Genomic DNA, 16,420 nt, shown 5'->3' with positions numbered 1-16,420 from the left:
CTGGTTAGAAGTCTGTGGTGACTTTAAATCCTTTTAAGTATGGCAGACATGAAATTATTGATCAATAAACAAAACAGTACAAGTACTGCAGCTCCATGGATATATTATGACCTTTTGTGGTTTAATTAAATAACCCACTGAAACTTCTTACAATGCTGGGACATTTGAAATCAATTACTACTACATGAGCTTTTACTAGACTCTAGTAATACAACCTTAAAAAGATACCTAAAACAGATATATTGCTCCTGAATAGTACTTGCATCCCAGCATTAAAATACAATTTAATGTCCTGCAGAGAGATATTGTGAAGTCAATCACAACTAACTATCTGTAAATTTAACATTCATAGTATTGCTTCATCGCAAATACTCCAATAACAGAGAAAAAAATAAATGTACAAATGTGTTTATTCTACAGGAATGTGCAGCAAATGGTTTATGCAGCTATTTCCATCCGTGGTTGTTCAACAGCTTTTCACTGAGCATAGCGTTAAGTATTTATGATTAGTGACTTAGGCCCCTGATTGACGATGTTAATACTGTCAAGTTCATGGTATGCAAAAATGCACTTGTCATGAATATTCATCATCTGATTCAAGTTCACTGTTTTGCTGAACATTCCCAAAGAGTAAATTTATCTGTTAAAAATTCATAGCACATAAACAGCAACTGTTCTGTAGGCGCAGTTAACGCCAATTGGTTTACAAATACTGAAGAATACAAAAGAAAATATCCAACTGTTGCAAAAGGAAGGCCTAGTGTAATGAATGAAGTCTATTTTATTCTACCAAAAAAACTCACAACCAAACCTATTTTGCATGTTTCAAGATGCATTGGTAAATTAACACCACTGAAAATCAGACCTTACATCATATTATCTTACCCCACACCACTAATATTTGCAATTATTTCATTAACATTGATGGCCCCAGGATTGCATCAATTATTTCTAAATGAAATGGAAAAATGTAGGACAAAGAAGTAGCCTGACCTGTAACAACTGAGGTCTAAAATGGGATTTGTTCTTCTGAAGAATTAATAAAACTGCAACAGAATCTGTGAGACAACTTAAGTAATTTCCTAACTACGACAAAAGTTATTTTTTTCCCAGGAAAGTTTATTCTGTTTAAGTTTTCTACAGGGGAGACTCAAAAGTTGAAGTCCTAAATGTCTCCTATGCACTGAGCCCCTCTGAGCCTTTCTTTGAATATCCTTCTCCAGTCAGGTAACGCAGGTATTTTTTCCTAAAAGCAGCCATTACTCAACTTTCTGACTCTTGCACCCTGAAGAAAGCTGCTAGCATGTATTTGGCTCTCTGGGTTTATATACATACTATTTGGTCTTCCAAAGTAAACTAAAGGCAAAAGAAATACTGGTACTACAAAGTCTTAAAAGATGTAGTGCTTCTGCAGTCCAAAAGGCATACATGCACAGTAATCTCATTTAAACGAATTCCACAACTTGTGTCAGCAGTCTGGAAGGTGCATACAAAGTGACTTTTAAAAATAGGTCCGGAAATGATACAGTGACCTTATAAATATATTCAGGCATAAAAAGGAAGAGGACGAGAAATTATTTAAGCAAAAGGATAATAGCAAGGTCAAATGATAAATAATGGTCATGATCAAATGTAAGTCTATAAAGGGAATACTGTTCTTGAATAGCCTTCAAATGCTGATAGGTTATCAGCATTAGAGAACCTGAACTACTTCGTGATGAAGTTTGACAAAGTTATTGAGGGGATAGGAAGAGTTTAAGACTGCATTTTGAGGCCCTGTGGCTTGATTTGCTGGTATTTGAAAAGGAGTTTAAAACAAGACTTGATTTTGTTTGATCATGTATTTGTCTTTGCTTCCTGGGCCCCAGTGTCCTGCCACAGGTAATACTGCACTTTCCCTGCCTCCACACTAAAACTGTTCTCTTCAGGAACAGGAGAAAGATGGGATTCACTTTCATCACGAGCATGACAGACTGACACAGCTACACTGGGGACATCAGGCTGAATGTGACACTGCTCCTAAAAATGACATCTGAGCAGTCCAGCGGTACCCATCCGTGGGTACATCGCTCAGCACATGATGCATTTCCACTGTATAGCAAAATACTATTATCACACTGGTAATAAATCAAGCCACTGGTTTTGGACATTAACATTCACGTTTTTATTTTTAGAGCAACAGTGCAAAAGCCAAATGAATGAGTAACTATACCCAAATCTGCTATCTTTAAACAAGTATCTAAGAACTACACGTACTGCTCTGGGGAAAGAGAATTCCAGATCAAAGGTCATCATACTTACAAGATGGACACACAATTGTGTGGCAGTAAAACTAAATTTAATGTAAACATAAAGCCAATTTTCAGCTTGGCTCTTCAAAGCAATTTTAAGTGCGTGAATAAATGTTTTTTTAACCCTTAGATTTGCAGGATGGTCCCCCAAGTAAATAATACCATATGTAGCATCTTGCATATGAAACAATCCAAGTAGATTTCTAAAGTACAAGACCATTTAACTGCTAATGCTACAGTAAATTTAAATCGGTAATAAGAAACTTAATAGAAACAAGACATCAAATTCAGGTAAATAGCAATGAGTATATCAGCAAAACCCCTAGAATACTTCATTTCAGGAGCAAGTAACAAATGCACAGTATTGAAATGTTTCCTTAGATTAGGTCTCAATGTTAGTTTGTGGTACAAAATTATAAGAGCAGATAAAAATTCTGTCAGAGTTCCACAAAAAGGTTCTATGAACAGATTCAAAGCACTTCCCCCCCCCCCCCCCCCCCCCCCCCGAAGTCTTTAAAAGTCAAACAATACTGAAAGTCCTGCATAGACTGCACTATAAAAGCCCTTATTGGATCTTCTGATGGCCACAAAAAGCATGAAAAAGAGCGAGAAAAAAGATGTCAGTTGCCTATTATGACTCATGGGTCACTCTTTGGGAATGAGGTCAAAGCTAGACAAAATGCTTAAGCTCGTTTCTAAAAGCAATAAAATAAACTGTACAATGAGGATGTCCCACACGGCAAAGGTGACCGTTCGCGCACACAGAGAGAAAAGGCCTCCTCTTCCCACTTTGCTTATCCAGCCTCCTGTGACCACCACGACTAAGGGCCATTAGCAGCCCGTCTCTGCATGAGCTGAGGCAGGCTGCACGGAGAGAAACCACCCGGTTCCCTCCGGGGCAATCACCTCTGGCCAGCACTTGCAAAATCTGCATCATTAGGAAGTATTCCTCCCCCCTTTTTAGTTTCCAGAGAGCACCAGTCTTCCAGAGGCACACCAGCCAGCAGTGCCTCTGTGTCCCATGTTGAAAGGAGCAGACCCGCTGCCAATTATGCAGATACACCAATGCACAGTCTTTTAAATAGGAACAGATGGAGGGGAGTTCCCCTCTCCACACACTTTTCCTTTGGCATTTTCTGAATGTTCTCATTAAGATACTAAGCTTGAGGAGTGCTACTTTATTAGTTGCTCATTGTTGGTTTTCTCCTCAACAATCTGCTATGAAGTTATTAAGAGAAAACCGGAGCAAGACAAGCTACTGGGTTCTGTTGTTCGGGCCAGAGAGTAACAGCTATATTTTAAGACTTTTTGACCTCACCTAAACAAATAAATCTGCTTCCTCATTACAGCTTCCAGTCTGCATTAAGCAGCAGGAAGCTAACATATTTTCCTCTTTTTTATACCTCAGCTGCAGTTCCACTGTACGAATCAGAAACACCAGATCTTCAACTGAGATTTCAATCAATCCAGGATTTTCTTAAATTCAGTATCAGAAATCACCATACACTTGGCTCTGGTAATTATTTCTCTCTTGCACCAGCTTCAGACTGTAATTCTTAATGAACTTGAACTGATTTAATTCAGAATTAAGAATCTTGATTTTCGTCAGGTTATTTTAGATTCTCTGAATGGGAACTAAGGTTCAAGAACCACATAAAATGATTTACAATGAAAAAGAGAATGGTGTACGGATTCAATTTCCTTCTCTGCAATGTTTGCTTCATTAATAAAGAAAACTATATTAGAAAAATACTTGAAATTATATATTTTAAACATAATTTTTTGCTAAATTCCATACTGCAAGATATATAGGACAAATCACTTCCCCATTAATTTCAAAATTTTAGAACCTGATGATAACCTGGTGATTTCTATACCAGAAAAGCATGAATTCATTAATTGTTGGAAATAAACATTTCTGGTCTGTTCTAAGAAATCTTATCCAGTCTTCATTGTAAATGCTGCCCACTGTAAAATACCTCAAGGTACTGGCAGAAGTAAAACAAATCTGTACCAACATGCTCTTTCAGGGCCGACACCAACACCAACACCAACACACTGCCTCAGAACTGGCAGTAACAGTATGGTGGGAAAATCAGCTTCCCAACAGCCACCGAATCAACCCACAATCTTCCTGCTTATCTACCAGATAATCCCTCCTGCAAGCAACCAGTTGAGTACTGACTCCATTCAAATGAGCTACTCTGGACGCATCTAGCCGAGGAGAGCAGTGGTTGAAACATGCTACCCATCTACAGGGTGAGTTATAATGCTTTTTGAACACATCTGCTTTATTCTTGGATATGCAGTTCGGGTGCATATTTATTTTCTCATGCATATACTCAAGAAAACCAAAGTGATTGAACACTGTAAGAAAATACAGATGGGTCAATCAGTTGGTCCTGCACAGAGCACTGAAAAGATCAAGGTGCTGCTGATGTTGTAACTTCATGAACCCACCACTTCAGTTTGCAAAGCTTTACAGATGCACAAATGCAAGTGAGAAAACACTTCATCACTTGACATAACTGATCAATATGTAGATTAATTTCAACATCAATAAGTAAAGAGCAGGTGAAAGAAAAATCAGGGAGCCATAATTTGCTTGGCTCCTTGATTGTGCCAAACTCATGAGAGAGGAAAGTGAAATAAAATGACTATCCTAAGGGGGCTGGGAGAGAGGAAGCAGAATAGAACAAATAGACAGAGAGGCCAGTTCAGCAGTGAAACATCTGAACATGGTAAGGAACCATGGTTTTCATCTGAGCAAAAAACTGGAAGGCTCTAAGAGGTACTAAGAATAAGCCAGCATGCTCAGATGCTTCTCTGCTAATTAAGGGAATATAAAAGCAAACAGTTCTCAGGCATCACAATGCAGTAAGTATTCTGACTGGCATCAATCTTTGCCTAGCATACCCTTTTTGTTGCAACAGCAATGATGCAATTGCAATGTTAGGGCAGCGAAAGAGAACAGAAATATACCATGCTATCTGCAGCTCATCAGCTGGGGCATTCATCATATGGTGCCACATGCATCACAAATTGCCACTTGTAGGAGACTGGCTCACCAACACTTCCCAGAGTTCAATAACCACCTGCACGGGGGGAAGCATATGTGTGGAGATTTCTTTGGGAGCAGATGGCTTTAAGGCAAAGGCCCAGGAAGGCTGCTCAGTCTGGGGTGGCTCTGGAGGACAGAGACTCCTATGAGGAGGGGCAGCTTGCTGAAAAAGCCAGCCAGCGGCTTTGGCACTGCCAGAAGCACCCAGTGCTCTCTCCAGTGGTGAGGGGCCACCCAGTCCCAACCCTACTCAGTTCTGTTAATGACCTTTTCCCTGCCTCCTATGCAACACAAATCCAATTAGCCATATTTGCAAACCTTTCTCCAGGCAACTGCACACTATTTAATCCTACGCATTTACCTACAGTTCTGAGCCAAATGCTCACGGGCATGACCAAAGGAATAGCTTTTCCACTGCTCACAATTTGCCTACAAGTGCCATTTGAATTAACATTTCTATAATTTATGTGCAGAAGCTGAAGAATATTATTTGAAAAAAAAATAAAAGAAAAGATAAGACTTTGAATTCACACAGTGTATTGGCACATAACCCTGATTTCAGCAATGTTCTCTCTCACCTAGTGCTTATAAATATCTCCATACAGGACCAGTAGCATTGTGTCCAGAAGGAATCAAAAAACTTGGTTTCTAGTTGTAGCACAACTCTATCAGTGTTTCACATTTTCTTTTCCAACTTAAATTATTCTTTGGTATGTAGCATTCAAACTTTTTTTTTTTGAAGCAACATTTGTTGTAAAGGTATATAAAAAAAGTATTTTTACATAGTGTTCAAAGAACAATCACAAATCAGCTTTTAAAGGATATATATATATCCTTTATATATATATATGTGTGTGTGTGTGTATATATATATATATATATATATATATATATATATATAATTTCCTTCCCTACATTATTTCATTCTCCTCTTTCTTCTTTGAAGTTTGCAACAGTACAAGCTTTGAACTGGAATACTCTGATGAACCCCATTTTACAATGGAGGAAAAATTGAGATTTTTCTTTTGCTGTGATGATATTTCCACTGCCATAAAAAATACAGGCACTTGAAATGCAGAGCCTGTACTAAAACAGAGTAGTTCACTACACTGTATTTCAGCACTTCATAAGTATGATGCAAAGAAGCTTTCACTGCCAGCTTGAGGCTAGTTATGGTGATTCATATAATCTTAAATTGTATAAAAATCCTTTGCAAAGGACAAGTTCAGTTCACCATTCACCTCCTGTCCTAGTCTGACTTCATAATCAAACACGAACAAATTAAGCTGTAAAATCAGGAATAAGACCCATAATAAGGAGCAGGAAAGATTTATATCCTCTTTAAACTGGTTATCCATGTAGGATTTTGTGCAAGTAGCAGTTACTAAGCTGAGTTCCCTCCTAAATCCTACACTGAAATGAGCTCTTCAAATGCATTGCTTTTTCAGTATATGTAATTTCCCAGATGAAGGCTAAGGGATACAGCTGATGAACTGTCTCACTGGAAGCTTCTTTCTTTTAATTTTTATTAATTTATGTTTTAATAAAAAAGCAGGGCAATTTTGAGAGTTCTTTTTTACATTCCTGGTTGAACAGGCAACTGTTAAACAACCTCTTCTCTTTTGGAAGTCATAGTCTGCATAGAAAAGTCCATTTAGATCAGTTCTGTCCATGTTAAATTTCTCATTCAGCAGTTATTATCTCCTCCTGATTTAAACCACTTTTTTTCTTTCAGATCACTATATCATAAATCCAAATAACTGAACGCATGCCCCATCTGAAACTTCATTTCGTAAGACAGACATGCTGTGGTTACCTCTTTGGTAAAATGAGATTCTACTAATAGCTCAATTCATTTATCCATTTATTTTTATCCTTCCTCTCCCCAGATTGCTAACTTTCTAAACTTTTCTTTTAGTTCAGCTCTCAATGTGTTTTTTTTTTTGTTTGGTTGGTTGGTTTTGGTTTTTAATATATTTTTCAGATATTCTGGGCATCTTCAAATGTCCACAAATACACAGAAGTTGCTCAGCACTCTTGAAAATCATGCCACAAAAATCACTGGTGCACAACTTGATTTTCCACATGCCCATAACACTTCCTGCAAATGTCCAGGGCTGGACATTAATTTAGCATCTATGATATAATTAAGCTTGAGATCAAACACTTCTCAAAGTGCCACCAATTCTCTCTTTCTTTGTCACACATAAGTGAAACTATTCACAAAAGACAGCCAACCTATGCATCAAGAGGATACTGCTTCAGGGAGCAGACACTTAGATGGCGACAGACAAGTAAACAAAAACAAGCATACAAGAGCAAAACAAATTAAGAAACCTGTCACATAGTTCTTATATTTATTAACTTTTGAAAGAGTTACATGTTTACAGATATACCTAAAAAATTGGTAAGTCAAGTCAGTCAGTATATATTTTTGTAGGTTCTTTAATGTCAGGTATAGTACATTTAAGTACAAAAAAACTTCCCTACAAACTAAATTTTTTTGTCTTTAACTCAAGTATCTAAGATGAGCCGAGGGGTTTTCAGGCTTATTATGCCAAGGCTTACAACTTGCTAAGTTGCTTTTATTTATTTTGATTGACTAATCTATAGGGAATTATTTTAAAATATACCTTAGGAGGTACCTATCCTCTACAGACGCTTACACAGGCTTGGCACCAATACAGCTGCTGAGTGTTCATGTGGTAAACCTCCATGCTCATCTTCTGTTTGATCCAGGTCAGTGTTTGCAGTTGTAATTTTTAGTGACAGAAGTGACCATAACTGTATCTCTTTCTTCCCTATTTCATACTGCTTTTGTGCATTAGGCTTATCTCTTAAGCCCACAAAGTGCTTGGCTAGCCTGACTGCTGTCACCACCAGTAGCTCTGGATAGCATACAAATGGTGTATGCTTCTGTGCATCTTGTAATGTCTCTATCTCACTCACAGGCTGTAGGCCTGCAAATTTTACCCTTTTGCCTGCAAAACTGTCTCTAAGCTTGTGTCCAATATCTTCCCTTCTTTGTCGCAGCATATATACTGCCATGCCTTTCCTCTGCCAGATCTCTTCCTTTCAGCCAAATTTCAGTATTTCTTTTTCCAGTTTTATATTTTCTTGTCCTTATTTAAGAAAATGCATTTCTATCACAAAAGCCAAGTGCAGATCCGGAGACTTGATGAATATGCCCAATATATAGACACATGGTTTGTGAGTTGGCCATGTATCCTCAAGCCTCGTTTATCTACAAGGAAACTTGTAGGACAGTGAAATGCTTTGGTTGCTGAAGAACCCTCCTTCAGCCCCTGGTATAAAATCTGCCCCTGCTACTCCACAATGCAATCATACATCAACAGACTCAGATTAGAATTTTCTATTTCCTTTCCTTTTTGATTCAGCCGTAGAGCTCTTCCCTTGAGAAATACCAAATTATCTCCACTTAACTGATTTCTTATGTTGATATTATTGCCAATACAGAAGTAAAAAATAATTTGAGAAATGAATTATTAACTGGATACCAATAATTCACATAAAGCTGAAAAAAATAACAACTTGATCTATTATCATACAGTTTAGCTATGATAAAAACAAAACAGCATTACTACAGAATGGCATTCAAATGCAACATAATAATTTTCCATTCACTGTTTTTATGTGAATATGAATATAAAAGCATCAGCTGATAGATAAATGAATAATTGGTATCATTACCAGAGCAGACAAATTCCTTTTTCTGAACCTCCGCCACAAGAAAACCCCGCAGGTTGACAGGTGCCAAGCAGAATGTGAACTGCCCGATGGTGCGCCGCTGCCGCAGCCAGTCGGACAGCCAAGCCAGGTGGCAATCGCAGTGCAGGAAGTTGGAATGGAGCCGCCTGCAACAGAGGGAAGCACCCCAAAGTTACCAGCAGTGCTTTAACAGAAGGCACAAAACACAAGAAACAAGTAGAAATCTGTCTGCTCTTCTCTACAGTGTAAGAAAGATCATTGCAGGTTACTGGTTCCAGCTCAGTCAGGTGTCCAATGTCGACTTTGCCATGTAATATAAAAGAAAATGCCCACATAAAAATTGGAACTATTTTTTATAATCATATAATCATGACCATTCTGGAGAAAAGAACAAACTGAGTTTAGTAAGCTTAGAAGTAATCACTTTGCCTGTGATTTCGTATCTGAAATAACTGCATGAATGAGATAGATCTGGGTGAATTAAAAGGATGACTTGAATAAACAAGAAGGCCAGGCTGAAAAACAGGATGATAGGTAATTCTTCTGTCTTCTCCCTCCTTTTAAAATAAATAAGAAATAATAATTAATCAAAAACAAACCAAAAAGTCCCCAGAGGCTATTGTGACATTGCATGATCTTGTGTTGCCTGTAGAAATTCACCGATGCCCCTTCTAGTGTGGCAATTTAAGTCAGGTATTCAGGTTCCAGACAGGAACTTTCAACTCCTGATGAAGAAGGGGCCCATGACAGGGTCACGGCACACGGATGTGCATGGCCCTGCGGTTCCCTTCCCAGCCTCACACCTGGCACTGGAGACTTCCAGAAGCCTTGTCACATTTGAAAAAAAAAAATAAAAAAAATCTGCAAAATCATGAGTGAATCTGGTATTTTTAATAGCTACCAAACTTTAGGTCAAAACAAAAGCCCAGGACATTAATTATTTCATTGCTTGTAATGAGTCATGCATTTGTACTGTTATAGCAAAGCTGAAATGATAAAACAGATTGAAAATCCTGTCAGAAATGGTTAGACAAAGCACTATTCACTCGTATTACAGGCATTACATTAAAAACAGTACACAATTGGTGTGCACAGGATTGAGCCTTGTCCATCCACCAAAGAAATTTGCTGTCTATCTGTGATATCTTCATATGGCAAGGCCTCAGCACAGGTTGCCATGGCGTCCAGGCTGACAGGCCCCAGATTTGTGTGGCTGGGGTGGCAGCTGCCGCAGAAGGCTGCAAATCTAGAACTGAGCTTATTCTGTGGAGATGGAAAGCTCTAGACTCCTGGGAGCACTGTGAAATGTAATTGTTTTAGAAGGATGGCTAATTTTTTTTTTTTTCTTTTTAGAGATTCTAAAGCTATTTAATTGACACTGCAGTAAGTTAGATTTCTAGCGAAATGCTTTGTTATTATGACTCATTAAGCTGCCTGGAACACTTTGTGTCAAATGAAAGCAAATAAATACATTTACAAAGAAAGGACAAGTATCATCTAGCCAGAGATCATCTAGGCAGTGATGTTGTTCTAACTTGCTCGTAAGCAATTCATTTAAATCCTCAAATTATTATCCCATCCCATCCCAGCAGTCAACAATGACATTCAGAGTCATCTTCCTTCCGGAACTGAAACCGTGCTCATCCCATGCCGCTCCCTGCATCCCAGGCATGGATATAGGCAGGCAGCAGTAATAAAATTGCAATTTTGCAAAAGGGGAATTTTTCCAGTTCTGTGAGGCTTCCCCCCTTCATTAAATTCATATAACTAGATTCTGTTTTTTTCCCATTTTAGTAGTGTGAACTGTTATCTCTTCGCCAGCTCATCTGCCTCAGCAGACCCCTACTTTTTCATTCGTTCAATTTTTTTTGTGCTGGTATTCTAGTCTGCTTTAGAGAGGAGACCATTTAGCCTGTCCAGCTTAACAAGGCAGCTTACTAGAATTTGTTTCTGATAATTATATTAATGAATACTGCCACAAAAACACTTTTCACAGTACTTTGAAAGCATGATACGCCAACTCTCTATGAGCATGAAAAGCACTGAAGTGATTCACTATATTTTCAGTTTACCCTTAAATAAAAATAATAATAATAAAAAAATAAATTATGCAATTACTTATCTCAGCAGTCACTCACAAGTGCAGAGACAACAGGACACTTACCATTAAGCAAATAAGTATGAGGGACATGTTTTAACATAAATAAAGCTGTTTCAAGAAAGGAAAGCAGATCAATGAAAACTAATTCCTGTCACTTCCAATCAAGGTTAAAAGATCAATGAAACTCAGCACCAGAAAAGACAGTTAAATAAAGAAGGTTACCACAGAAGGGCTGATTCTTTTAAAGAATTCTTAAAGTGCTTCAAATCTTACTAGCACTTCCACCCGCAAGAGGTCATGTTCAAGTTGAATGTGCTTTTTATTTTTGCTTTTCTGTTCTTCTTAAACAAGCAGATTGTTTTGAGAGCCATGACGAAAAAGCTATTTATCCACAGAGCCAACACAGCAGAGGCAGCTGCAGCACAGGCAGCCCCAAATGTCCCGCTAATGGATCTTGATAGTGTGTAAAGAGGGAAAACACTGTCCACACAGTGCTGAGCCTCAGCTAGATGCGAAAACTCAACCCTGCTTGAGTAACATTCAGACTAGGGATTCCCTACAAGACCTTCTAAAAGCACGTCTAAACGTGAAGCTTTCTGAGAAGGTAGACAAACTGATGATCATTTTTAACGAAAATTGTGGAGTCACCAAACTGTAATGAACGTTACTGATTATCAGTTTGACCTGAATTTGCATCAACAACCAATAAATTAAATAGTAGATGTTATTCAGCCACTGTGCCTCAGAGAGCTTTCTCCTTTCATGAAAACTTTTCACTGAGGTTGGGTATTAATGCAAGTGTAACAGGTTAACATGTGAAATAAAGCCCAGAGAGGAAACAGAATTCTCTAGAATACTAGAGAAAGTATTACAGTATCACCCCAAAAATATCTTCATATAAGTACTTTACATGGGTAAACAAAAGCTCATCAGTTTTACGTCTGCTCAGATCTATGCTAGCTGTTCTGGTGTTACTATCCATTTCAACAAAACATGGTTAAATCTAAACATTATTAGCATAACTCTGAACAGAAGATATTCAGGAAGTACTAATATGTAGCTATCCAAACTTGCTTTATTAATAATTATAATTAATAAATTATTATTTGTGAGAAATGATAAGATGATTCAGGGAGAAAGAATTTTAAATATGAAGAAGCTGAAGAAATTAGGAAATACTATTTGACTCCATTGTTTATCTTATATTAATTGCTATTTTGATGACTTTTCTGCCTCTATTGAAGCAGATGGAAGAAAATACAGAAAGGAGGGAAATAATAAAACATTTTACTGCATTTCCACCTGCCTATGTAGGTTTTTTAATCCTTATATTGCACTGCTAAAGAGGGTACTGCATGTTATTTGGGAATCTTTGGAGACGAAAACATGCCACTTAATATTGATGAAACTACCTTTACAGAACATAAGGTGAATGAATACAGATGCAGGTTTGTAAAGGTGCCCTTTTAGCCACAGACCCTAAATTAAATTTTCAGCAAATCCTTTTAGAGTCAGTCAGCATTCATGTCCTATAAAATGTGGCTCTCAGAATTCGATATAAAAGCTTCCCTTTATAAATCCTATTTATGACTTCCTTCCTTTTTATTTTTTATTTTTATTTTTTATTATTATTTTTTAAATTTTCTTCCCTTAATTACAGCAGAGGGGGATTAGTCAGTGTAAGCCTCTAGGGAGCTATATACAAAGCCATCTCCGAAATTAAACTAAAAGGAAAATGGCAGAACGCATTGAGCTCTGGTAACAGACATGACTGATTGATCTGAAGAGGCCAAGCAAATTTTCTGGACTACTGTGGCTGAATGAGAAAAAGCAAAACTCCAGGAACCGTAACCCTACCTTTAGCTCCATTATCCATTCTCTTTTAAAAGAAAAACATCTAGTTTTCATTTAATTTGTTACATCGAGATTTATGAATGTCACCATTTAATCAAGAAAGTAAATATAAATCAGTGGTATCTTACATAGACTGACATGAGTAAGAGGCATTTTCTTCAGTTCAGCTAATTTACCTAATATGATTTTACATGTACATATGCAGTATCCCTGCCTCATTTTATATTTTGGCATGAAAAAAAAAAATAAAGCAGGCTGGTTACTATTTCCCTTTCTTTGCTTGTAAGAGTAAATATATCTTGGTTGGTTTCAGATTTTGGAAGACAAAACAGAGACTTTCTTTACACATGACTTGTTCTGAAGCTGTATATATCCTAAAAGAAATGATGGGAATATTTTATGTAAAGAAAATCCTTTTGGTAGGCTATGGCTAAACTCCACAGATGCACAGTCTAATTTCATGGTCTTTGTATTTTGTTCTATTAAAGCCAATCAGAGCTTTTCCAATGGAATGATGTCCAGCTGTAGAAAAATTGATTTGATATAAGAGAAGTTTTTATTAAAAACAAAAAAAAAGTATCAGAAACAGTGACATTTTGTTTCAGAATGCATCTGAAAAGAAACTTTTTTCAAGTTCTTTCAAAAATTTTCTTGTTTCAGAAATTACTATTTAAATTTGAAAAGAAGAAATAGGATTTAAACACAGGATATTAACACAATTAAGCAATTTGATCCCTCTGATCAGTTTTCACAGTTTTGATGGTGTTCCAGCTTGGAACACATTTTTACACTACAGATTTTCCCTTGGGAAAAGAAAAAAAAATCCAGTTTAATTTCCCGGTGAATTCAAAATATCGATAAAAAACAAATCTTACTTAACCCTGAGTAGATTGGCGAACTTGCCATCAGGGTCCTGAGGGCATTAAGAGGCCCACAAAGCCCTGCCTGGCCACACTGGGGATCCTCTCATGCCCTCCCCAGCCATGCCACGGCCTAGGGCCCCATTTTGGCCAGCCTGGAGCTGCACCAGGGCCCTTGCCTCAGCCCACCCTGCCCAGCCATGGGCCTGGTTTGAGCTTGTCCCCAGCCACAGGGTGATGGCCTGGCCTGGCCTAGCCTCAGCCCGGCCCTGTCCCTGAGGTGGTTGAGGCTGCCCCACTGAGGCGTCCCCTTGGGATGGCCCAGCCTGCCCGGCCTACCCCAGCTCTCACAGGGTCAGGTTTGTTCAGCGAACTTGCTCCTCAAAAGTACACTGAATTGCTCAAATCTAGAAGGGACTGAAATAAGATTATCACAAGATGACAAAAATTCAAAGAGTTGGCATACCCCCATTATTACTATATTCAAAGATAATACTCACAGAGTCCTGATCTTTGGCATATGATTGAAACTGGTAACAGGAATGCGGGTGATGTTGTTATTGTTGAGAGTACTGTTAGGAAAAAAAAAAAGAGAGAAAAGAATAACAGCAATCAATTATTTACATTTCTTCACCAACACAACATTTACAGAAACAAGCTGCTTCAACTCTTATAATAAATCTGCCAGGCTGCCAGCAGTAACACATGCTGACCAGTATCTAAGACAATTTGTGACATGTCAGGAAAGATATTTTCAGGGCAAATAACAAATAGCTGCATAAAAACAGAGGAGAGTTACTGTTTACCATGTCCAACTACCAAGGAGCGCGAGAAATGAATTTTTACCCACTATGAAAAAAGATCCAGACTTATTGGTTAAGCTGCCACTTTGCTTGAAAACGTGGTGCAACTTGAGTGCAGAAACATTAGACTTGTATGCTACAAAATGAAAGCTTTGGACTCAAAGTACTCTCTGACTCCACATGAGAGCTGTTGACTCCCACAGGCTTGTTAACACAGCCAGCTCAAACAGACTTTTTGAAAACACACAGACGGATGTATTCTATTTCTTTGGTTTCCTTATGAAAAAAAATATCTGGGTAGTGTGATGGACCATAATAAAGTATGTCATGACCCAGGCATGTAAGGATTTCTGCTACTCTATCAAAGCAGAGCTTAAGGAGAAAGAGCTTAAAAAAAAGTGATCTCAGCTGCTGGTAGGGGTAGCCCCCCTCCTCTTAATGCTTCTTATGAAAAATGAACTGACTAGATTATCATCAGCTGTGTGTGCTGCTCCCATTTATGTAGCTCCTAATTATATCAATGACTCTCTAGCAAATTAGGAGCTATAAAGTTGATCAAGATGGCACAGGAAATGGAAAGCACTCCAACAGGGCGTAATTGCCATGCTCAGAGTGCTCCAAATCTGTAAATACAGTAGCCCAATTTGTCATGAGAACTGATCGGGCTGATGGTGGACTCCCTCCCTGTCCTGGCATGGCAGCTCCTGCTGCTGACTGCAGCTGCCTATTTAAAATGTGTGGTGCCCATAGCACCGCTGCACTGAGCAAACCCTGCTTTACAGAAGGGGCACAGCACTCTACAGGACCACTTTGGTAGAAGACAGTCCTTCCGTGTCTGTGTATGAGGTGAAGAAAGTATCTGCTGAAGGCACATTACCCTTCCCTGAACTATTTAGTTGTTTTGATGTTACACATTTTCAAAGGACATTTAGTCGAAAACACTTGAAATGTTTTACAGAAGGTAACTAGCCTTTCTGGTCATCTACGAATCTAAAAACATTTTACAGTTCTGCCTAAAAATCACTTGGCAAAACCATCATCTACAACAGTAGCGGATTAAAGTTAAATTAGATTATATCATACTACCTTTGCTACTACCTGATTACCTTAATGATGCAAGACCAAAGTCTTCTGTCAACAGTCAGCCAAAACAACCATGTACAACGGAATTTTAAAAAGTGAACAAAACCTCTTATAAGGGCACGTTTCTGTACACATCAACACACCCACAGCTCAGTAGGTATATTTATTTGCTATTTGTATCACATGCATGAATGTTTGGAAGTTCAAATGGGACTCAGAAATTGATTTTCTAATTGCACCAGTATTTTTTCGGCAAACATACCAATGTAATTCACCCCCTGCCTCAGTTACCTGCTACATAAATAGGAGCTATGCACCTGGTCAGAAGATTTTAGGTACACTGATAAACAGCAGCTGCGTGTAAAGTCAGCTCACAAAAATTAAATCACATACACATAGCTGATGTCTGAATAGGTCACACAGGGCACTACAGGATTCAATGGAAGCCAAAGAAATTCAAAGGAGACTTTCTATTAATTTCAGAAGGGTGCGGGTTGGATTCAGGCAGAACAGGATATGGCAGCAAGCTTCCCTCTGCGCTGAGGGTAGAGAACATATCCCTGTCCTCCAGTGCACTTCTTCATCTGTATGTGGAAAGGTCAGCCTTTACTGTGTTTTGATGAATTAAAAATATTTTT

At 38.2% G+C, this 16,420-nt stretch overlaps 1 protein-coding gene across 6 annotated transcripts in view; it reads right to left on the bottom strand.

The window, feature by feature from the left end:
- SLIT3 (slit guidance ligand 3) overlaps window positions 1-16,420 on the bottom strand; it is a 513,498-nt gene that overhangs the window by 190,051 nt on the left and 307,027 nt on the right. For all 6 annotated transcript variants that reach the window (XM_040573726.1, XM_040573730.1, XM_040573725.1 and 3 more), the window contains 2 exons: window positions 14,397-14,468; window positions 9,064-9,227 (listed from right to left, as the gene is read on the bottom strand). In XM_040573726.1, the coding sequence (XP_040429660.1) occupies window positions 9,064-9,227; window positions 14,397-14,468 (236 nt within the window). The remainder of the gene's footprint in view (window positions 1-9,063; window positions 9,228-14,396; window positions 14,469-16,420) is intronic.

Source organism: Cygnus olor, chromosome 14 (assembly GCF_009769625.2).
Source record: "Cygnus olor isolate bCygOlo1 chromosome 14, bCygOlo1.pri.v2, whole genome shotgun sequence".
Taxonomy (NCBI): domain Eukaryota; kingdom Metazoa; phylum Chordata; class Aves; order Anseriformes; family Anatidae; genus Cygnus; species Cygnus olor.
This window is presented reverse-complemented; position numbering and strand designations above follow the sequence as displayed.